Source organism: Stenella coeruleoalba (genome assembly GCF_951394435.1).
Source record: "Stenella coeruleoalba genome assembly, chromosome: 2".
In the NCBI taxonomy this organism is placed as follows: Eukaryota; Metazoa; Chordata; class Mammalia; order Artiodactyla; family Delphinidae; genus Stenella; species Stenella coeruleoalba.
Window position 1 is genome coordinate 66,875,668 of NC_137147.1, and position 23,553 is coordinate 66,899,220.

Consider the following 23,553-nt stretch of genomic DNA (forward strand, 5'->3'; position numbering starts at 1 on the left):
TGGAGCGATTGGTTTGGTTTTATATGACTGCCTTGAGATATATGACTGATCAACATTCCTTTTTAGTGCTGTGTGCCAGGCAGATAGGAAGGTTAGAATCAAATTTAACACTTACTTTTACATATTATTTAGAACTTTACAGGATAAATGTTTTGTATTTGTCTGTTCCAGATGTTGTTAATATTTGACTTTTGACATTATATAAAGGAGGGATTTTATGTGATAAAATGTACGTAGCTGTGCCAGACAGAGAAGAGACATTAAAGTGGCTATAAAATCTAGAGGCAACATGGGAAACAAACCATGGGAAGGTAGTTTTACAATTAAAATGCATACAATTTAGGAGATGTAGGAGATTCATGAACCAATGAAATAACACTTGTATATTACATTCTTAAACTTTTACTAGCTTCAATCATAATATATTGGTTATTATATTAATATTTTAACATTATATTCAGACAGAGCTTTCCTTCCTTCCAAAGCACTTTCTTTCTCATTTGTCAAACATAACAGGAGAGATAATGTACAATGTTAAAATTTATTTCTGAAATGCTTTATTGTTTTAATCAGTACACATTATATTAAGTATAGAATTTCCTTAAAAATTAACAAATAACTCTAAGTTTCACTGTTAGGACATTGATATGAAGAATGGAAACATCTGGCTCTTTTGACTTTTTACATTTATCCAAGTTCTAAATAGATTCTCATGTTAAGGTTCTTCTGTGTTATTTTTGTCCAAGTTGTGACAGCTAAAACAAAACATAAAATCATAAATATTACTGTTTTTAATCACAAAAGAAACTTGGGCTTGAATTATATTTGTAAACACCTTAAATGCACACTTTTATCATGGTAAAATCCAGGCTTTCTATTTCATGCACTGCATTTCTAGAATAATACATTTTCATTCAATATTCACCACTAACTCAAATGTTTAAGATTCGTAGATATTTAAAAACTGTCATGGCAAAAAGATGTGTAAACATTATATAGGAGTAAATTCAAGTAATAGAAAACAAAAATCTGAGAATAAAAAATTAATATTAATTCACTATGAAAATGTAAAGAAAAACAACATCATGTGTGACTTTACTCCTGACAGTTCATTTTTCTATATTATTTCTAAAAGAACTTAGAAATATATTTAATGTATTTCTAAAGATCATTAAAAGGAAGGGAAAAGGCTTTCAATTCTGGAAGGCTGGGTAAACTATTGCACCAAGTCTATGACAGAGAGATAGAAATTATAAACTTTAAACAAATACAAAAACCAACTACTTGTAGGCAATGGGGAGCAACTGAAAGCAGGTGGCTTCTGGAACAGAATCAACACTTGGAAGGAGGGAATAGCCCGGACTGAGTTCTCTGGTTCTGTGGCTCTTAGCCTGAAGGCAGGCCACACTTGGTGCTATACTGGCAGCTAAAACTGACAGAAAACCTGCAGTCTTTCTGGACTGAAAAACCAGAGGAAAGAGTTTGGGGGCAACAGACTGTACAGACTAACAAACAGGTGAGATTTGAACTGCTGCCCAAGAGACAGAGTTTGAACTTTGGGTCTGACCAACACTCTTCAGAGAAATAGAATTCAGTTTCCAAAATACAACATTCAAAATGTAAAGGATACAATCTAAAATTAGTAAATATATGAAGAAACAGGAAAATGGAGCCATTCTCTAGGGGGAAAGACAATGGAAACCAACAGTGAGATGATCCATGTGTAGTAATTAATAGACCAGGGGTTTTTTTGGCCACGCCGCATGGCATATGGGATCCTACTTCCCTGACTAGGGAATTGAACCTGTGCCCCTTGCATTGGAAGTGCAGTGTCTTAACCACTGGACCCCAAGGGTGGGCCCACAGTAGACCACGTTTTAAAAGCAGCTAGGATAATATCTTCAATGAAATAATGAAAAATAGGCTCACAATGAATGAAAAAGGAAATCTCAACATAAAAATATAAACTACATTTTAAAAAAATCCAAGTGAAAATTAAAGAACTGGTAAATACATCAAACAGCAGAATGGAGATAGCAGAAGAAAGACTTATTGAATCTGAAGACAGAGCAACTTACAGACGTTAAAGAACAGAATCCTCAGGGATTTGTGGGACACTATAAACAGTTAAACATAAATGTAAATGGAGTCCCAAAAGGAGAGACAAAAGTGGGCATAAAAATTCTTGAAGAACTAACAGCTGAAAATTCCCTAAATTTGGTGAAGGTATAAATTTATAGACTCAGGAAGCTCAGTGATCCCCAAGCAAGGTACACAGAGGTCATGCATAGATACATTATAATTAAATTGCTGAAAACCAAAGATAATGATAAAATCTTGAAAGCACCAGAGAGAGATTACGCATTACATATAAATTTACACTGATCTGACCCTGAGAAAACTCTTCAAAAAGAGTCATGTACCAAAATGTTCACTGCAGCTCTATTTACAATAGCCAGGACATGGAAGCAACCTAAGTGTCCATCAACAGATAAATGGATAAAGAAGATGTGGCACATATATACGATGGAATATTACTCAGCCATAAAAAGAAACAAAATTGAGTTATTTGTAGTGAGGTGGATGGACCTAGAGACTGTCATACAGAGTGAAGTAAGTCAGAAAGAGAAAAACAAATACTGTATGCTAACACGTATATATGGAATCTAAAAAAAAAGGTCATGAAGAACTAGGGGCAAGATTGGAATAAAGACACGGACCTACTAGAGAATGGACTTGAGGATATGGGGAGGGGGAAGGGTAAGCTGTGACAAAGTGAGAGAGTGGCATGGACATATATACACTACCAAACGTAAAATAGATAGCTAGTGGGAAGCAGCCTCATAGCACAGGGAGATCAGCTAGGTGCTTTGTGACCACCTAGAGGGGTGGGAGGGAGGGACACGCAAGAGGGAAGAGATACTGGGATATAGGTATATTATAACTGATTCACTTTTGTTATAAAGCAATTATACTCCAATAAAGATGTTAAAAAAAAATTTACACTGATCTGAATGGTTGCTGACTTCCTATAAGAAACAATGAAAGACAGAAGACAGCGGACTGACATCTTTAAAGTGCTGAAAAACTGTCTACCAGAATTTTGTATCCAGAAAAAGTATTTATATATATGTATATATGTACAGATGTGTGTGTGTGTGTGTGTGTATATATATATATATATATATATAATTATTTAAGAATAAAGGTGAAATAAAGACATTTTCATCGAATAAAAAATTAAAGAGAACTCACTGCTAGCATACCAGAGCTACAGTGAATGCTAAAAGTTTTTCAGTCAACAGATGGAAATTAAAATCTATAAGTAGGGGGACTTCCCTGGTGGCACAGTGGTTAAGAATCTGCCTGCCAATATAGGGGACACAGGTTCAAGCCCTGGTCCAGGAACATCCTACATGCTGTGGAGCAACTAAGCCCGTGCACCACAACTACTGAGCCTGTGCACTACATCCTGCGTGCCAGAACTACTGAAGCCCACGCACCTAATACCCATGTTCTGCAACAAGAGAAGCCACTGCAATGAGAATTTCCGTGCATCGCAACAATGAGTAGACCCCACTCGCAGCAACGAGAGAAAGCCCACATGCAGCAATGCAGACCCAATGCAGCCAAAAAAAAAAAAAAGAGAAGCTATAAGTAGGGATGAAGAGCACTGGAATTTATATCCATATAAATGCAAAGATTTATGTCTTTGTTATAAACATGACTGAAGCACAAATGGTAACACTGTCCACTGTCTTGTGAGGTTAATGATGTATGTAGATGTAAAATATGACAATCACAGCATAAATGTTGAGGGTATGTATGGTTGCAAGGTTTCTACATTTAACGCAAGTGGCATAACAGAGCAACCCTAAATTTGTAATGCAGAGATATAGCTAAAAAAAAAATCTGTGGATGAATTAAAGTGGAATTCTAAAAAGTGTTCAAATAATACAAAGAAAGGTAGGAAAGAGGAAACAGTAAAGTGCTAGACCTAAATCTAATCATATTAATAATTACATTAGATGTTAATAGACCAGTAGACTCCAATTAAAAGAGACTGTATAATGGTTTAAAAAAAAACAACACAAGATCCACTTATATTCTACCTACAAGATATATGCTTTAAATATAAATGCATAGACAAGTTGAAAGTAAACAGACGGAAAAGTTATAAGATGCAAACTAAGTGTAAGAATGCCAGGGTGGTTATATTAATGTCAGATAAAGCAGACCTCAAGACAAAGAGCATTACCAGATATGTAGAGGAATACTGCATATAAAAGAATCCATTCATCAGGAATATACAATAATAAGTCTGTATGTACCTAATAACAGAACTTAAAAACACAAAAAGCAGAAATTGACAGAACTAAAGGAAGAGACAATTCCACAATCACAGTCAGAGATTTTAATACCAATCTTTCAATACCTGATAGAACTACACCAAAAAAAATAAAAATAAAAATAAAGACATAGAGGATCTAAGTAATGCTATCAACTACCTTGACCAAATTAATGTTTATAGAACCCTTCCTTCAACTTCTGCATAATGCATGTTCTTTTTTAGGTGCATATGGAGTGCTTAACAAGATAGACCATATGTTGGGCCAGAAAAGGAATTTAAATAAATTCTGCAATAATGAACTCATGTATAGAATGTTCTATGACAAAAAGGGAATTAAATTAGAAATCAGTAAGAGTAAGATATCTAGAAACCCACAAATACTTGAAACAACAATAGATCTCTATACATGGGCTAAAGAATAAACTACCAGGTAAATTAAAAATATTTCCAACAATGGTAATAAAAACATAACATCAACATTTGTAGAATGTGGCTAAAGCAGTGTCTGGCAAGAGTTTAAATTTTATGATTTTCAATGTTTATTTTAGAAAAGAAAAGCTAAAGTTAATGATTTAATGATTATCCAATATCAGAAGCTAGTAAAAGAAGAACAATGTAAACCCAAAGTAATCAACACAAAGGAAGTAATAAAAAGTAGAAAGCAAGGAACAGAAAACAAATAGAGTATAAAATAGATAAGTAATAAGAACCTCCAGTGTAAAAAAAATAAAATTCAAAAAAAATAAAATAAAATTCAAGGGTTAAAAAGAAGAAAACAAATAGAGAAAATTAGCATTAACATCATCTGCTTCATTAAAAGAATTAATACTGAGAATCTTCTAGTTAACCTAACGAAGAAAAATTCCATTTACATGATGTTCTAAAATAGACAAGACTAATCTATGGTGGAAAAACATCAAAACAGTGTTTTGGGAGCAGGCTTTGACTAGGAGCAAGGATTGACTGGCAAAGGCCATAAAGGAACTCTGTGGTGTAATGGTTCTGTATCTTGATAGGGGTTTGGGTTACACTCAGTTGAACGAAACATCTGACAAAGTTAGGAATGTACACTTAAGATACGTGTATTTCACTATTGTAAATTTTATCTCCAAAGGTAAAACAACAACAAACTAAACAAATAATGAAATCTAGTTAATGATATTGGCAATGAAGTATTAAGGGGGAAGTGTACTGATAGCTACAATTTACTTTGAAATTAATACAGGTGGAGCAAGGAATAGAATGAAGAATGGAAAGATGGACAGGTATCTTATAAAGCAAGTACAATAAAATGTTAATGGGGAGTATGCACGTGTTCAGTGCAAATTCTCTTCAGTTTTTCTGTATGTCTGAAATTCTCACAATACCACTGGGCCACCTCATTAAGGTTAAAAATACAAGAACCATATAATGTGGGTAAGAAACTTGTGCTAGAAAAAGATGCTAGGAAGAGCTGCTAAAAACGAGCACAGGCTACAGTTATGATTTTTATGGCAGCCAAGGTAAGGGTGAATGGATATTATTGGTCAGCCTATTGAGCCTCTCAGGTAGTTTAAGCTTTAAAAAGTTGAAGTTAATGTAATTACTGAGAACAGTCATGGAAACAATAGTAAAAGAATGTAAAGACTCTGTACACCTCAGCTACTGCTGTCATTAACTTTCAAGGTGAATGTAATTCTGCTGTATCAACTGAGCACATACAACCCCTTAATAAGGTTACTTAATTTCTCAGCTCGGCAAAGTCAGAAATGTGGACAGTATGTCAAGGAAATGCTGAAATGAATTTAGCCTAAGTGAGTAACACTACTCCAATTAAAAATTTTCTGAATTAAATTTACCTTTTCATAGATTTGGGATAATGGAAATAATGTTACTTATAAGAGTTTCCTTTATAGTTGTCCATGGTACAACCTTACATTCTTTTAGCTCTATGGCTTTTAGTTTCAGCTGGTTCAGATGAACATGATTATCTTGCTCTCTTCTGAAAAATATCAACAGCAACTTAGGGTATGTTAACAGAAACAAACTAAAAAGTACACTTTACCTGTTTTATGAACTGTGTAGCATTAAAAAGTTCACTGCAGCCATATAAGATGTGCTTGCCTTGTTTCCCCTGTAAAAAAATCAGATACAGAACTCAGATACAAGTAACAAGTAATATTTTCAATATTCCCAAGAAGAGGGGTTAAACCTAATAAGACTTTTGGTTATTCTTAAAAGTTTTAATTTTTTGGGGGGGGAGTATTGGATTTTAGTGTACACATGTCTATCCTAAAATTACATGGAATAAAGGAGTGAGATGGGCATAGTTTTTTTTTTTCTTCAAAATATAGGTGGTAGGTACACTTCTAGTGCCATTTACACTGAAAATAGAAGGAATGTGATTACTGACACATTTCATGGGAGCCACAATTATTTATAAAATCTTAGGCCAACATTCTTCCAATGTAAGATCTGTAACTACTTGAAGAAAACATTCTTCAAGTTTTGTTAACGCTGAAAGTAGGATATGGTGTGAGTAGCATGGACTGTCATTTCAGACTCATTTGTGATAATACAGTATTTATGTCTTAATATACCCTATTCCATTCTGTAACTCTATGAATTTCATTCTGAATTTTGACAGAATGTTGGAACCCAATTACAAGCAGTCAAACTTTTTGACTGGAGAATTTTGGTAAGTTCTTAATGCTGAAATTCTTACATGTATTGTGAACTTGAATGTAAATTCGTAAGTTTTTTTTGTAAAGTAAAAAGTTTATTCCATAACAAAGCAAATATGATTAATTAATCAGGAACAAAAAGAATGACAGCTTTGTAATACAAGATAAGGACATTTCTCTGTGATGTATGAGCCGAATAACATCGCTGGCTGAATAAATGTTCTAGCTGACCTTCTCTGAGAACAAGTAAAACGAGAGTCACACCTCACTCTCCTTTTCTTCAAAATGAGATGGTATGTGCAGCCATAAAATAGGGTCATATAATTGGGATTCTTGAGGCTATACTCACAAAAGGGTAGAGGTCACAGTACATAGGGAAACATTAGAGGGGTCCAAAACTTCTAGGCACAGCTCCCAGGACCCCATCTCAGTAATATGACACATTTCATTTTCAGCTGTGAACCACCAAGATACAGTGGAGATACCCTGGTCTCAGTGGAGCCCCAGTCTTGTCCAAGGAAGGGTTTTTTATACCTCTCTGATCACATAGCCAGAATCAGGCTGCGTGAATAGGCTTAACAGCAGAAACAAGAAAACATGACAGAAACCAGGTGCAAATCAATCTTTACATTTTCCATTAAAGAATGTTGACAAGCTAGTGCAAGTTGCCCCCTAGTCTAGCTTGGACCCTAGCACAGGCCTATTTTAAACACTAGTTAATACATTTCATTCAGGGTTGGCCTAACATTAGCACAGGGTATATTAACTAGTTGAGATTAATCTTGTGCTTATATAAGTACATTCCCTCTCCACCCTTGACAAGCTTGCTTAATTCTAATTATTTGTCATCATTTTTCATCTTTTATAGCATTTATAGAATATAAAAACAAAGATAAACACAAAAATTATAATCTTTTGATCATCCAGTAAGGTAGGTATAGCCTTAATTTTTAACACCTCAGTTTAGTAATATTTCAGTGTAAGTTTATTCTTAATTATGCACAAATTTGATATTTCTTCCTTCCATTAAAAATTGAACTAATGTACTAATACCTTGATTCAATGTAACAATTAATTATTAACTAAATCTAGTTAATTCTCTAGCCAATCACCTTCCATCAAAAGAACAACTTGTGGTGGCTTTAAGTAAAATTCCCAATACATTTGGTCATTGATATCAGTATTATCAAATGTCTTGTTAAAAATCAATCCATTTAATTTTTATCAAATACATCAGTGTTATACCAAATAGCAGTTACATTGTAAGTTAGACTAACATCATTACTAAATAAATCACCTAGAATCATAGTATTTTCTTTGCCTTCCCAACAAAAATGGCACTTGCCCGTTGTTTTGTGAACTGGTATAAATCAAGTGCCATGTTAGATACATTCTCAATTACAAGTCTCTTGTAGGCATAAGCCGTAAGTTTTGTTTCATACTACAAGGTTGCACTAACATGGGTTTCCGATGTCATGAGGGAGGCTGTCATAGACCTACTAGCTCAGTTTCCCCTGAATGGGGCTGAATGATAGGAAGAAGATGAAGATGAAGATGACTCAGAACAAAGGAAACAGTAAGACCAAACAGGATTAAAAAACAAAGAATTCTCAGGATAATTAAACTACATGGCTTAGCAGCTACTAAACATTAATGGCTGTATGAAAAACCCATAGGTAACAGCAAACTTAATGGTGAAAGATTGGATGCTTTGTCCCTAAGATCAGGAAGAAGATAAAGAGGTCTGCTCCAGACTCTTAAATATTGTACTGGAGGGTCTAGCCAGGGTAGTTAGGCAAGGAAAACATTCCAGATAGGTTAAGGAAGAAGTTAAACTAATTCTATTCAGAGATAACATGATCTTGTATATAGAAAATCCTAAAAATCCAAAAAAAAAAACCAAACCATCAGAACTAATAAATGAGTTCAATAGGGTTGCCGGACACAAGATCAATATATAACAATCAGATTTCTATATAGTTGCAAAAATGAAATGAAAACAATTCCATCCATAATAGCATAAAAAAATACATAGGAATAAACCTCAAAGAAATACAAAGCTTAAACTCTGAAAATAACAACAAACTGCAAAGGAACCAAAAAATGTTGAAAGAAAAAGATCTAAATAAACGGAAAAACATTCCATGTCGTGGATTAGAAGACTTAATAGTGTTAAGTTTTGGGGAGTATTTTCATCTTATCTACAGATTCAACGCAATCCCTATCAGAATCCAACTGCCATTAACAGCTGATCCTCAAATTCATACGGAATTGCAAGGAACCCAGAAAATCCAAAACAATCTTGAAGAAGGATAAAGTAGGAAGACTCATATCAAGACTCAAATCATCCTGATTTCAAAACTCACTACAGTGTAGTACCGGCTCAAGGACAGACCTATGGATCAATGGGATAGAGTTGAGAGTCCAGAAATAAACCCACACATGTATGGTCAACTGATTTTCAACAAGCCTGCCAAGACTGTTACCAAACCACAAGTCCATGAGCCTGACGCACAGTGAGGCCAAACAATACCAAAACGTCGAAGTTTGGAACAGAGAAAGGTTTATTGCAGGGCCATGCAAGGAGATGCGTGGCTCGTGCCTTTAAAACCCCAAACTCCCTGAAAGCTCCAGCGAATACCCTTTTATAGGAGAAGTGAGGGAGGGCTTGGTTGTTGCAAACTTCTTGGTGTCAGATCCTTTGTTCTTGAGGTCAGGTCATGGTTAGGTAACCATGTTCCTGTAAATCTCCACCAAACAAATGTTATTCTCTGTTCTGACAAGAAAGGGCAAGGTCCCAAGGCACAACTTTCACCTTCCAAGGTCCAGGTCCTGGCTAAGAGGAGGCAGATCTCAGTTGGTGGCTCCCTCAGGGCCAGGTCCCCAGACCCTGCCTAGCTGTCATCACTGAGGGAGCCAGGCACCCAGGACTCAACTGGCCCTCAGGCTCCTCAGGCCGCCCATATGGCGGGGGCCAGGTCCCGCAGACTGTGTCCCATGCAGACTGCCACCGCCATCAGGTCATGGAGGTAGGGATGGGGGAGAGGTTCACCGCCGCCTCAAGGCCTGTGCCTGGCCAGTGGGCGGCCTTGGCAAGGGCTCTAAACCTGCATGGTTTGTGGACACAGCCCCCAGCCTGTTCCCTGGGGCCCTCCAGCTCATCCACTGGCCTGAGGCTAGGTGAGCTGGAGGGCCCCAGGGAGGAGGCCAGGATCCGCCTCTTACCTCGCTCCGCCTGACCACCACTCTGCCGACCAATGACTGAGCGGGACCTCCTAACCCCGGCTCTAGTTAGTGGTCTCTCAGTAACTGTTGCCTGGTAATGGGTTGCCCAGTAACAGCACCGAGCAAAGGCTTCGTGCTAAGGGCTGCATACTGCCTCCCTCTATTACAAGACCACTCAGCGGGGAAAAATAGTCTTTTCAATAAATGGTGCTAGGACAACCTGGATACCCATATGTAAAAGAATGAACTGGACTTTTTTCTATATACAAAAATTAACTCAAAATGGATCAAAGATCTAAATGTAAGAGCAAAAACTATAAAACCTATAGAAGAAAACACAGGAGTAAATTTTCATGACCTTGGCTTTGGCAAAGAATTCTTACATATGACACCAAAAGCACACGCAACAAAAGAAAAAAATGAAGGTTTGTACTTTAAAGGACACCAGGTAAAAGGTGAAAAGATCAAAGAATGGGAGAAAATATTTGCAATCATATATCAAGATAAGGGACTTGTATCTAGATTATATAAAGAACTCTTACAAGTCAGTAGTAAAAAGGCAAAATAACCCAATTAAAAAATGGGCAAAGGATCTCAATAAACATTTCTCCAAAGAAGATATATAAATGGCCAATAAGCACATGAAAAGATACTTGACATCATTTAGGTCATCATGGAAATGCAATCAAAACCACAATGAGACACCACTTCACACCTACTAGTACAGCCGAAATCAAAAAGTCGGATAAGTCCTGGCAGTGATGTGGAGAAATCAGAACCCTCATACACTGCTGGTGGGAATGTAAAATGGTGCATTTTACATTATTTTTGGAAACAATCTGGCAGTTCCTCACATGGTTAAACACAGTTATTATGACCCAGCAATTCCAAATACATGTTTACATAGAATTACACTGGCCTATTACCTATGGTTCCAGGTGGCCAGCAATAGGTTTTACCCAGAATAGACACTCATTTTGGATTTGGACTTACACACCTGGTGACTAAAGCAAATACTTTTAACACCTTTAACATCACAGCAGAAACTGTTTCAATTTGGACTTCCTTTATATACATCACTTGACAAAGAAACCCATTTTGCTGCAGGTGCAGTTCAACAGCATGCTAAGAAGCATACACAATAGACCGACATCATATACCTTACCAAACACAAAGTAGTGGACTGACTGAAAACTGAAACTGACATTTGAAACATCTGCTTTCTAAATTAAGCACATCTCTTTCTAATAAGAGACAGAAAGAGTGGCTTGCATGACAGAATGCGTGTTAAAACATAACAGGCATTTAATTAAAGGGGGAATCAACAGCGAAGAGGTTGTTGAGATACTGTAGGAGAAACAGGGGAGGGAGGAAGTGGGGTAGTAACACAGAAACCACTAAAAATTTCTCCTGCATTTCTAAAAATGTTTCTTTTTCTCTGCCTGATCCTGTAGTACAGGGACATGAATCACATTTATAAGGTCTGAAGAAAGGATTAACTGCAAACAAGACATCAAGACAATACCTCTAAATCTGTCTGAGGAATGATGGAATGGGATGTTTCTTCTTTTCATCTGTGTAAACTGGGATTAATAGTTTCTGCATCTGTACTAACCAGTGGATAACACAGTCCTATAAACTCGCACTTATCCAACCTGCTTCCTATGACTGGGAATGAAGAAAGGGGAAAGTACTGGCCAATCTCATACTGTTGCCAGCTCTATGGATCAGGCGTCTTGCTGAATCTGATCGTCTTCTAAACCAAGGGCCAAATTCTGGGTAAGAATTAATGACACATGGACGATGGAGAAGTCTTGATTCTTAGGAATGTAACCAATAAGTAAATAATACCAAAAAAAGAAAAAAAAAGCTAATATTATCTTGGTACCTTGCAAGAGGCTGAGAGCAAGAGAATAATACTCTTACCTATATTTATAGATGCCCATAACACCTGCAGAAATAGCCTCCTTTATTTGAAGCTGAAGGTCCAAGATGGGTTCTTGGAGGTTTATGAAGGATTTAATCTGGGCTTATTCACGTGCTATGTTTTGATGATAACATCTAGGGGATAAACACCTAGAATAATTCTAATGCTTCCTTTTGTTTTACGTATTCTCATTTTACAGGTTTTATATATTTCAGAGGACCCCTTTTGGGAGGCAAAATTAGGATATTGTTGCTGCTCAAAGGCATACAAAAGAATCTGTTCAACAAAAGAGCCAAAGACCATTGTGTAAATATGAACCTGAGTGATGATCTGTTAAGAAAGGTGCCTGGATACAGGGACATAAAATACCTGTTACATGCCTGATGAGTCATAGTATCATGTGCCCTACTGCCTATACACCATGTTTTAGTGGGTGGAGGGTAATAATCAAGGTAAAAAAAATATTTTGTAACCTGAAACCAAGTAAAGAATAACTTGGTGGGCTTACATATCTACCACTAATAACCCTGATGTTGTTCTGATGGAGGTGATTGATCAGAGAAAGAACTAGACTTAGTTAATAAACAATTAATTGTTACATTGATTCAACTTCACAAAATTAAAATTTCTGTGGTGGAGAGAGGTAAGAGTTGTGAGGCCTACACATGATTAAAAACAAGTTTGCACTGGAATATCTGGTAAACTGCAATGTTTCTTTAAAGTTATACCTGCATTTCAGGTATAACGAATGGTTAGTATTTGTTAGTATTTTGGTTTTTATCCTTCCTGTTTTTCTGTCCTATAATGTAAAAGAAAAGAAAAAAGCAGAAAGAATGCTGACAAATGTAATTAAGAAAGCTTAACCAAGGATGGGATATAAGTACAGGATTAATTTCAGCTGGTCTGTTGTAACCCTGTGTTTATCCTTGGGAACACACCTGGAACCAATCATGTTGTTGACCCTTGGCCAAATCTGAACGAAATAGATTAATATAGTCCTGCCCAAGGTTCACAGACAGACCAAGGGACAACTTGCACTAGTTTGTCAGCACTGTTTAAAAATTGTACAGATTGATGGTTTACACCTGGTTTCTGTTATGCTCCCTTGGTTTTTGCCTTTGAGCCTAGTCATGCAGCCCGATTCTGGCTATATGAACAGAGAGGGGTATAAAAGACCTCTCCTAGTATAAGATGGATGCTCCCCTGAGACCAAGGTGTAGATCTTAGTGGTGGTTCACATTCTGAAGCATGTTATGTGCAACTGAGCTAGGATCCTTGGAGGTACCTGGTGGTTTTGAAGCTCTGTGACATCTGCCTATGTATTTTTTTCTACTGCTGTACCAAAACCTCTACCTTTATTGAAGTCTTATGTAATACAGGACATAAGGAATAATCATTATTTAATATTAAGTGAATTAAATGAAGATTACAAAATGTCATTGCAACAGTCACTAGTTCTGTTGCCTCTACATTTTAAATGGTATTTTTGCTCTTCAAGTTACACCCTTCCCTTCATATTCTTTTGCTTAGTTGTCTGTCACTCCCTGCTGCTGTCAGTTTTGAATAGCACACCACTTTAACGTGCTACCTCTAAAGCACCTGTTTGCTGAAAAAGCAGACATTCCAAGTTTGTTCGAAGTATGTTGCTGACTTAGGTCAATAAGATGAGAGAAAAGTGCTTATTATTCAGGTAAATGGGGTTCGGTAAATCATCTCACCAAGGAAGACATTTTTAGAACAGGGGCTTATTTGAGGTATCTGAACATTTAAAGTCAAAATAAGATAGCTGCAAAGTACATTACATCAATAAGGTACATTATTTTCCAAATCAAGTAAAATTTTAGGCCAGAAATGTGACAGGAAAACAATGAACATATGGACATTTTTCCCTATCTGCTGGATTTTTAAACTACCTCTAGAAAAGGGGTTATGTAAGAATCAGGGGAGCCACCAGAGAATGTTAGTATGTTAAAGACATGGAACAACTGTGAAACCTCAAATGATAAAAGAATATAAAGGTCAAATGTACCTTTATGTAGTCAACAAGATTTTGATATTCAATGTAGTTGCCTCCTCCCACCACAAAAACAATTGCCTAAAAATGCAAACAGAATAAAAATAGGTAAGTTAAAAGAAATAGTTAAAACAGTATTTTAACTCTCAAACATGGGGTATAGTCTGGAGCCCATTCCACAACTTAGGATGTGATCCCTTGCTGGCTAGTATTTTTTTACCTAAGTGCCTGATGCTACTTCAATTATAAAGAAATTTATTTCTTAGAAAAGTCTATAAATTTATAAATTTCTAATTTCTATCGAGTAGTAAAATGAAGTGGAGATTTTTCAGAAACAATTCTGAGGAAAATAAACTTCATCCTTCAATTAAACAATACCAAATAAATCCAAAGGGCTTTTTCCAAAAGTTATCTTTGAATTTGTCATTTATAAAGAATCTTAGGTACATGGAATTGGATTTATCAAGACTGCCATACAGTAATCATCATAAAGCTATGTTTAGGACAAAGATATTCTTCAAGACTGCTTGGTTACCTTTCATCCTTCCATTTCAGGGACAGAGGATTTTTATATGAACTTACCTCTTGAAATGGATTTTTGTTCCTTGGAACTGAGCTGTAAGAACAACAACAAAAAACACACACGAAAATTTCACCCAAAGCTTCACTTAAGGATAAAATAGGCATGGGAAACACACAGACACACGCACGCACTATTAGCTATGTATTTACAATTCTTCTTCCTTCACCTTCTTTGAGCCAGGTAGTGAAGTGGGATTCAGAGGAACAGCTAGATGAAGTACATATCTCAGTGTCTAAAAGGGAATGGGACAACTTGTTGACTTCAAAATAAAATTCTAGGAGAAGACTGAGAGGGAAAAGGAAAGACTGAGCAACAGTTCCCACGAGGAGTGGAAATCGGGGTATAAGGTGAATTAATAAAATATATACTTTAGTGGTAAATTATGTAAAATTTTTACCATACTCAACAGATTACAGTTTGTGGGTATCTACATTTGTGAAAAAACTATGCAAACACATGTATGGGAAGGATAACAATTTAGGAAGCAAAGAGGGGATGGAAGAAGGGATGTGTATTTTGCTATAGCTTTTTAATATTTATATATTAATTACATATTTATATATTTGTAATATATTTCAAAAATACTTTCTTGGTGTCAAAGAGATCTTTTAATAAACACAATTTTCAAAGCTTTTGTGAGTCAAATATATATTTGTTTTGAGTGCTAAAATAGGCTTTACAAAGATAACTTAGGTTTTCCTCACAAGCCATTTTTGAAAATCTCAACCAAGGGGAGAGAGCTATTATAACCTCTCAATTATTCACAGGCTGATTCCACAGTTCCATCTTTTCCTCATTTCTGTGGCCTGTGTCAATATTCCATAGAAGAAGCCAGTAGCTGCCCTGACAGAAATGCCTCACAAACTTCCTTCTAGAGTGCTTTAAGTTCCTCTAAGAGTAGACATGAGATGAGGAGACGTGAGACTTAAATAGCACAGCATTACTAGTTATTAAAAACCAAGATCTAATTGTGATGAGACAGCTCAAGAGAAGGCTGAGTCTATTAAAAAATGAAACTGTGTTTCACTGTCTTATCAATGCTAATATTCCTCCTCATTATCATGCATAAACTATAGGGAAGATTAAAAGAATTTCTCAGAAGTTTCTAAAATGCAAAATATATCTACTGATGCAAACACAAGGAAGGAAAAATTGTAAGCTCGAGAACATCAAGAGTTGCAAATCCACCATTTTAAAGTGTACAGTCTGGTTTTTAGAATATTTGCAGAGTTGTACAACCATCACCACTGTCTAATTTCAGAACATTTTAATCACCCGCCAAAGAAGCCCCATACCCATTAGTTGTCACTCCTCATTCTCTCCCTTCTATAATTTATTCTTTGTCAAATTCTTTCTTGCCAGCTGCAGTTGCTACCAGCAGCTTCTTTTGTAACTTTGGTAGTGTTTCTGATAAGTTCACAAAAAAGAATAATCTTTTAGGTTACCAAAACAATCTAATAATCAACTTTCTAGTGACTAGATTATCTGTTCTGACTACCTACAAAGATGTGAAAGCTTGGGATAGAGCAAAGACAAAGTTCTAAAGATCCCAAACATAGGGTATAGGCAATAAAGAAGCTTCACCCAAGTTTTGGTGCTAAAGACCATCCCTCCAGGAAGGTTTTTCCCTCCTAATTCTGCCTATTCTTTTTCTGTATCTTGTAGGCTATTCTTCATACCACCATGGATTAAATCTTAAAAAATAATATCCAAAATAAAGTTAACAAATACCTTACCATACCATGTTTGTCATAAAGTATATAAATTATTTGCAGAATGTTTAATTGCTATAAGGAAGTATTCACAGCAATGATTCCCAGGGGCTTAGATTTTATGGACCAGTTAAATAAAAAGCCAACAACTGGTATCCAACATAAAGCTCCCATCTTTTCATTTGGTCCAATAAGAATATTCATTTAAAAACACACAGATTATCCAAATTGTCTTCACCCACACATAGTTTGTAATACCCCCATCATTTCATTAAAAACAACAAACATCAAAATGTATTTTTTTTGCATGTTACATTTGGAAGGAAAAGCATCAAAGTGTTAGGTATAATTACCAGTGATTACTTCTGGGTAAAGAGATTATACATACTGTTTACTTACCAGTTTTCTATATAGTTTGAATTTTTAATAATAAGCAGTTACTGATGTATAACAAAAAATCAGTAAAGTTATTTCCGTTCTTGGTGGGGGTGGGGAAACCTACAACAAATTGTACAAGACAAGAGCTGCTTACCTGTCATTGCCCCGCAGCATTTTGGGATCAAAATATCTATAGTCATCAGTTTCCTATTAAAAAAAAAAGAGAACTCTACCATGACTATGGAATTTTTCTTTAGAAAGTTCAAGTTTGGCTTATTTTAAGAATACTTGATGAATCTACTAATGAATCTATTAATTTGGTAGAGTGGGTAACCACCATCAACATTTACCGAGCAATTACTATGTGTTAAACGTTGTTCTAAGTAAAATTACATAATCCCCTATCACCTATGAGGTAGTTATTATTATCCCTATTTTTCAGATGGGCAAGTTGGGGTACAGAGAAGTTATTTATTTTAACTTTCCTAAAGTCACATGACAAGTAAGTGTGGGAACTCCAGGATTTGAACCCAGGTAGTCTAGTTTCAATACCCCAGCTCTTAACCACTATGCATATTGCTTCTCAAAAATATACCTGTTTTGACATAGAAAACAAATTTATGGTTACCAAGGGGGGGAAGGGGCGGAGGGATAAATTAGGAGTTTAGAATTAACAAAAGAATACTACTATATATAAAATAGATAACCAACAAGGACCTACTGTATAGCACAGAGAACTATATTCAATATTCTGCAATAAGCTATAAGGGAAAAGAATCTGAAAAAGAATATATATATATAACTGAATCACTTTGCTGTATACCTGAAACTAACACAACACTGTAAAATCAACTATACTTCAAAAAAAAGTAAGAAAAATAATATACCTGTTTTATAACCTAATGTACTTAAATATTCTTGCTTTTAGAATTTATTATATTATTATTATATGTCTATGATTTTACTGAATGCCCAGAATACCTAATACAGGTTCACAATCTCTCATAATTGAAACCTCTGCAGTTAGATGTATTTTGGAATTTTGAATTTAAAAAATTGCATATAGATAGTATCATGCATAAACTATATATAATATTCATAGAGGGCAGCATCCCATCATCTAACACGTTAATATTTCTGGAGCTAAACAGATGAATATTAACATAAAGTAGGATAAATCAAAAGTACGAAGAACCTCAACTTGAGTTAAGGTTAGGTTTTGCCACCAAATGAGTTATATAAAATCTCTTAGTTTTCAGAACTCTTGGACTTCAGAAGTTGTGGATAAGGGGTTGCTGACCTCCATACTACATTGGAAACTAGCTTCTTGATATTAAAGGAGCTGGAAAGTACTGCTTTACTGTTTATAATGTAGTCACTTCCTAATCTCTGCCTCCTTTGCCCTCCATGGTACAATCAGCCAAAGGAACTCATTCTTTTCTGAAACGTTATCTGGTTCTTTTCTGGATGAACCTACCCAAACGTGATCAATGACAAACCATGCATTGTTGCCACTACCTAGTCCTGCATTCAATGGTGGACGATGCTAATCAATCACAGAACTCTCCCTGAACCCAAAGGCAGTGCCATAATCCTTCAACACTTTGCTCTAGGAAACCGCTACTAGCCAGATGTACAAGGGAAGATGAAATTTACCTGGTATCTTGCCTAATCCCTTTCTTTCATTATATCCAATCAAGACAAATCAAAGAACACTTAATAAACGTTAGTGATAAGAATTCATCTAGAATTAGGTTATAGCATCTTAAAGCCTTTGAGATACGATATATTCAAGATGACTAGTCAGGTCTAACTTAGTACACTTTGTTAATCTCTTCAAAGCCTCCAAATCAATTTGTCAATATGGGAACAAGACAGGGATAAGAGAGGAAGCAGGCATCTGTCTCATCTAGCAGATGGATGAAAAAATGCTTTCAAAGCTGAAAAATTTTACTTTTTATAATTAATTAAAAAATATCTGTCTGTAGTAATGTGCCTTCAGTTATAAAGTCCAAGTCAATAGAACTGATAAATGAACTTACAGAACTTGGAGAAACATAAGACCTATAATTTAGCCATCTGTATGTCTATGACAGATATGTGGAAGGTGTGTATATGCTGGAATGAGTAGTAGGCAGGAATTCAGAAGTAGTGGGTATTTGGTTCCAATTCTGTTATTAAAAATAGTGTGCCTTGGGAAACGTCACAATATCTCTTGGTTTCCTCTCCTTCACAGTTAAGATTCTACAGTTTCATTAAACTCTAAAGTTCTATGATTCTACGAAGGGCATGGCTCTTGCCCTAATCAATATAGCACAGTGGTGAAAAATGTGGCCTGTTCAGCTCTGCCATTTATTAGCTGTGTGTCCTTGGGCAAGTTAATTGTGCCACAGTTTCTTCATCTATAAAATGAGAATAATTTAAAAAAATAGTATTTTTCTTAGAAGGTTCGAATGAGGATTAAATGAGCTATATGAAAAATGTTTTGACTGGTTCCTGGCTAAAGAAATGCACAATAAATGTTAGCTATTATCATTATTACTGTCCTTATCCATCATCTCGACTTCTAGATTAGGGACAGCAACAAAATATCCTGAACTTGCCTAACCCCTTGTGGATATGGTGTCTAAAGGTTTGCATTTGTTTATATTTTTAATCTTTATTATTGTTTGGGGTAATATCTTCCAGAAATTTACTGCCTATTATGAAGTAGTAGTCTATAAGACAATTAATCATAAATCATACTTCTCTCAGGCTTTTCAAGAAGCATTCCTTCTTCATATATTCTAGGATGTAGTAATAAATCTATTTTTACTACATTGTATACCACTTTCTCTATATTGATTCCCAGATAGAAGAATCCAATCCTTTTTAGCTTATCATTATAGACAATTCTCTCATTCCTTTCATAACTGTAATTGCCCCTTTTTGGGCTTTTTTATAACACTATATCTTTGTTTTCACATGGACAGATTTTAAAATTTGTTTTTGTTAATTTCCTTTAATGTTATAATAATGTTTTAACAATTACAAAATAATGACATATTTAACTGAAGATTCTGTTCTCACTCTCTCTCTCAGCCTGGTATCCTAAGTCTTGATGCCAAGTCTATAGTGATTCAGATCAACCCAGATGAGGGTTTTGATCATGCGGCTTTTCTCTATTCCAGATAACCACTCTATTTCTAGTTGCCACAGTAACAGGATGGGCTCTTTTATGAAACAGATTGTGATGATTTTTGCATTCCTTTCTTGAATTATAAACAGATAGCTTGAATACCCATTCTTTAAGTAAATGCTCATATTTATTTACCCATTTAGCTCTTCATCAAACAATTTCTCTCTCAATTTACCTTTCAGCCCCAAAGAACTTGGTGCCATCTGAATACATGCACTTAAAATTTTTACTATGCACTCCTCTCCTAATTTAATTTCATAAAATTAAACTGATCTGGTACTCTTTATAGTACACCAACTGATGCTCACTAGTTCTTTTTTATTTATAGAAACTTGCTCCTTAGGACATATATAGGATATAATCTACATTTACTTTGGATGAAAGCTGGCCAGAGTGATGTAGCAGCTGAGAAACCAATTCCCATTTATCTGTGATAATGGCTAAAAAAGGCTGTTTGAGAACATGGACTCTTTCCTTTCCAGCATGTAGTCTGCTGTGATTAAGCCCACAACAAACTCTGAGTTTATCACTTTTTGTATATAGTCTGGTATGTTCAAGAACTTACAAGTACAGTGTTATATGCTACTCACAGGGTTTGACTTCATCTCCATGAGATTGTCTAAAATACGAGTAACAGGTAGATTCTGTGGAAGAGATCAGTGAGTATTTTGTTAAATATTAGAAGAAATAACAAACCAAAATTCTTCTCTAGTAGCAAAACAACCTAATCATTCTATAGTTCAGTATGCTTACCTTTCAATTAAACACATTCGAAGATTAAGTATTCTGTGAATGGTGTCATAGTTGTAAATACCCTTGGCATTATTCAAGGTTCCATAGAAAAAACGTAATTTTTAAAAATGTGTAGGTGTATCCAGGTTTTAGTACAAATACATATTTGGGCTTTTTACTTTGTTGGATGTCTGCTTTTTAACACCCGTAATTGTAAGCTTTTAATTGAGTAAGAATCCCCACCCCCTTTTTTTCATTTCCTTTCTGCAGATTTATTTAAAAAATAGTACTTTAAGTTTGCAGAAATATATGAGATTAAATGACCTAACAGAGTTTTTTCATTTCTAATGTATATTCTTCTAGCCAATAAGATACTTGTGTTCTTTGAAAAAATGGGGAAATGGATGCACACACAACTTTACTGACCGCTTTAATTTTGCCTGGGATAAATTCCAAATTTTCAATGACATACTATATTATCTTCTTACAAAACACATTCCACTTTGAACATAAAATGTATAACACTGGTGTTGACAGAAGATTGCCCCTTGACATGCTTACATGCATGGGGATATGAAATACTATTGCTATGTTTCAATCTGACCATTTTAACCATTATTTTGAACGTAACAACACATTGGGTACAGAAAATTTACTAAGTGACTATTATGCCTATTCAAAGTACCTTCCTACTGGGATGGTATTCTGCCCACTTTGAACTGATATTTCCTTTGTGAACTGTACAGAATATTCTGGAAAGAATAGTTTTGTATCTTAGAGATTTCATACAACAGAGGCAACATTAAATCTCATTATTCAAATAACTGTAGATAACACATTACTATTTTACAAGTTTTACTTTCTGTAGGTCATAAAACATTTTATTGTTACTAAAATGGACCATCACTAAGGAAAATGCTGCTTTGCCCAGGCAGAAAATACGCATTTCTTTTTCCTTTTCCTTTCTCTAGATCGGCAAGTAAAAATCTTTCAAGATAATCTTAGGCAAGTAAAATTAAAGTTATTTCATTATTCTCTGATATTTTTGTTGGCCAGGAACTTCTTAATATAAACACAAGCACCAAATGTTCAAGCTGACTGAATGTACTTCCTGAATTCTATTTAGAATTTGAAAAAGAGAGCTCAAAATTTTACCTTTTAAGTTTTGGTTCAAATAAACTTGAGTTTGTTCACTTAAGAATGTAAGTCTAAACCATAACTTTCTCTAAAGAATAACTGGGTACAGATTTAAATCTATAAAAATGCTTTCAAAAGAAAAAACTACAGTTACAAATTTGTTCTAAGTAACACCAACAAAAGATGAAGTACTTTGCAACATAACAGGAACAATAAAAAGAATTCTGGAGCAAGGCAACATTATAAATTATAATATTTTACTAAAATTAATTTTATATCCATTTCTCTATTTACATTTTTTTTTTTTTTTTTTTTTTTTGCAGTGCGCGGGCCTCTGTTGTGGCCTCTCCCGTTGTGGAGCACAGGCTCCGGACACGCAGGCTCAGCGGCCATGGCTCACGGGCCCAGCCGCTCCGCGGCATGTGGGATCTTTCCGGACCGGGGCACGAACCCGTATCCCCTGCATCGGCAGGCGGACTCTAAACCACTGCGTCACCAGGGAAGCCCCTCTATTTGCTTTGAATTCTCCGTTTAGCTCTCTGAATTGTACTATGGTATTAGATATGTGCAATGGAGAAAAGTTCAGAAAAGATTTTATATAATTGATAAAGCCATATGAGTCATATTACTTTTATTGTATTTGTGAAAATAACTGGAAATTTGAATATTTCATTTAGTATAAAAATAAGATTTTTCTAAAAGGTAGTTAAATTTTTCTTGGCATTTCATATCTCTGCTGTATCTGAAGATAAGCCTGCTAGTGAATAGGTCATTAAATAACACGAGAAAAATTTCTTTCTAGCAGTACAGTTCAGAAGTTTAACAGCCCAGAGACGATTCTTTATGTTTTTGTTTGGTCTTTACAAACAGATAACACCAAAAGAGTCATCTACCAGTGCCACACCACACAATAATTCACACATTGTCACACATTAAGGAAAACTTGCAGTGTAGAGAATGATAAAGGAAATACATAATGTCTTTAAAGGCCTAAGAAAGAGTACTTCAGGAAACAACTTCTGAGAGCTCTGTCATCAACTAATGCTCTATCTGGCCTATACGAAGACTTAAGTTAATCATTTTAAAATGAATTTTATATTGATAATAATTTATATCTAAGATAACTAAGTTCTACTAATTGAAAAAACTGAACTGTGGCAGCTAACAGAGAGAAAACAGCAGAACAAAACCATACAATTTTCTTCACTCAACAAATGGTCTGTTCACTCATCTTTAAAGACACAAAAAAATTGTGTACCTCAATAACAGAGGTATAAATGAAATTTAATCAAATGAAAGCCCATTATTTTAAAAATTCCCAAGCATATATTTCATTGTTTTTAGAAACTGTTTCAGAAATAAAATGAAAAATATTATTGTCTAGGTTACTAACTAAATTTTTATTAGTAGAAAGCCTCTATATCTATTTAGATTTGAGAGACAGAATCCCATACATGTGAATATCCTAAATTAAGGATCACTATTTCCAAGATGTTCAAATTTCAAATATATGAACTAGAAATATTACTGGGAGAAAAAAAATACAGTGAGAAATTAATTTCTAGAAATCCTTAATAGTTTTATGACCATAGTCACGTTTTATGATTTTAGTCACTGGAAAAGTTTAAATAAAAACAATGTTAATTTTTGTCT

General features: G+C 35.1%; 1 protein-coding gene across 1 annotated transcript in view; it reads right to left on the reverse strand.

The window, feature by feature from the left end:
- Nucleotides 1-557: 557 nt before the first annotated feature.
- The window catches only part of SCFD1 (sec1 family domain containing 1), a 134,221-nt gene continuing 111,225 nt past the window's right edge, over nucleotides 558-23,553 (reverse strand). The window contains exons 20-25 of the mRNA XM_079912934.1: nucleotides 20,622-20,675; nucleotides 17,008-17,060; nucleotides 14,763-14,796; nucleotides 14,196-14,261; nucleotides 6,396-6,464; nucleotides 558-755 (exon numbers count right to left, since the gene is read on the reverse strand). Coding sequence (XP_079769060.1) covers nucleotides 732-755; nucleotides 6,396-6,464; nucleotides 14,196-14,261; nucleotides 14,763-14,796; nucleotides 17,008-17,060; nucleotides 20,622-20,675 — 300 coding nt within the window. The 3' untranslated portion in view covers nucleotides 558-731. The remainder of the gene's footprint in view (nucleotides 756-6,395; nucleotides 6,465-14,195; nucleotides 14,262-14,762; nucleotides 14,797-17,007; nucleotides 17,061-20,621; nucleotides 20,676-23,553) is intronic.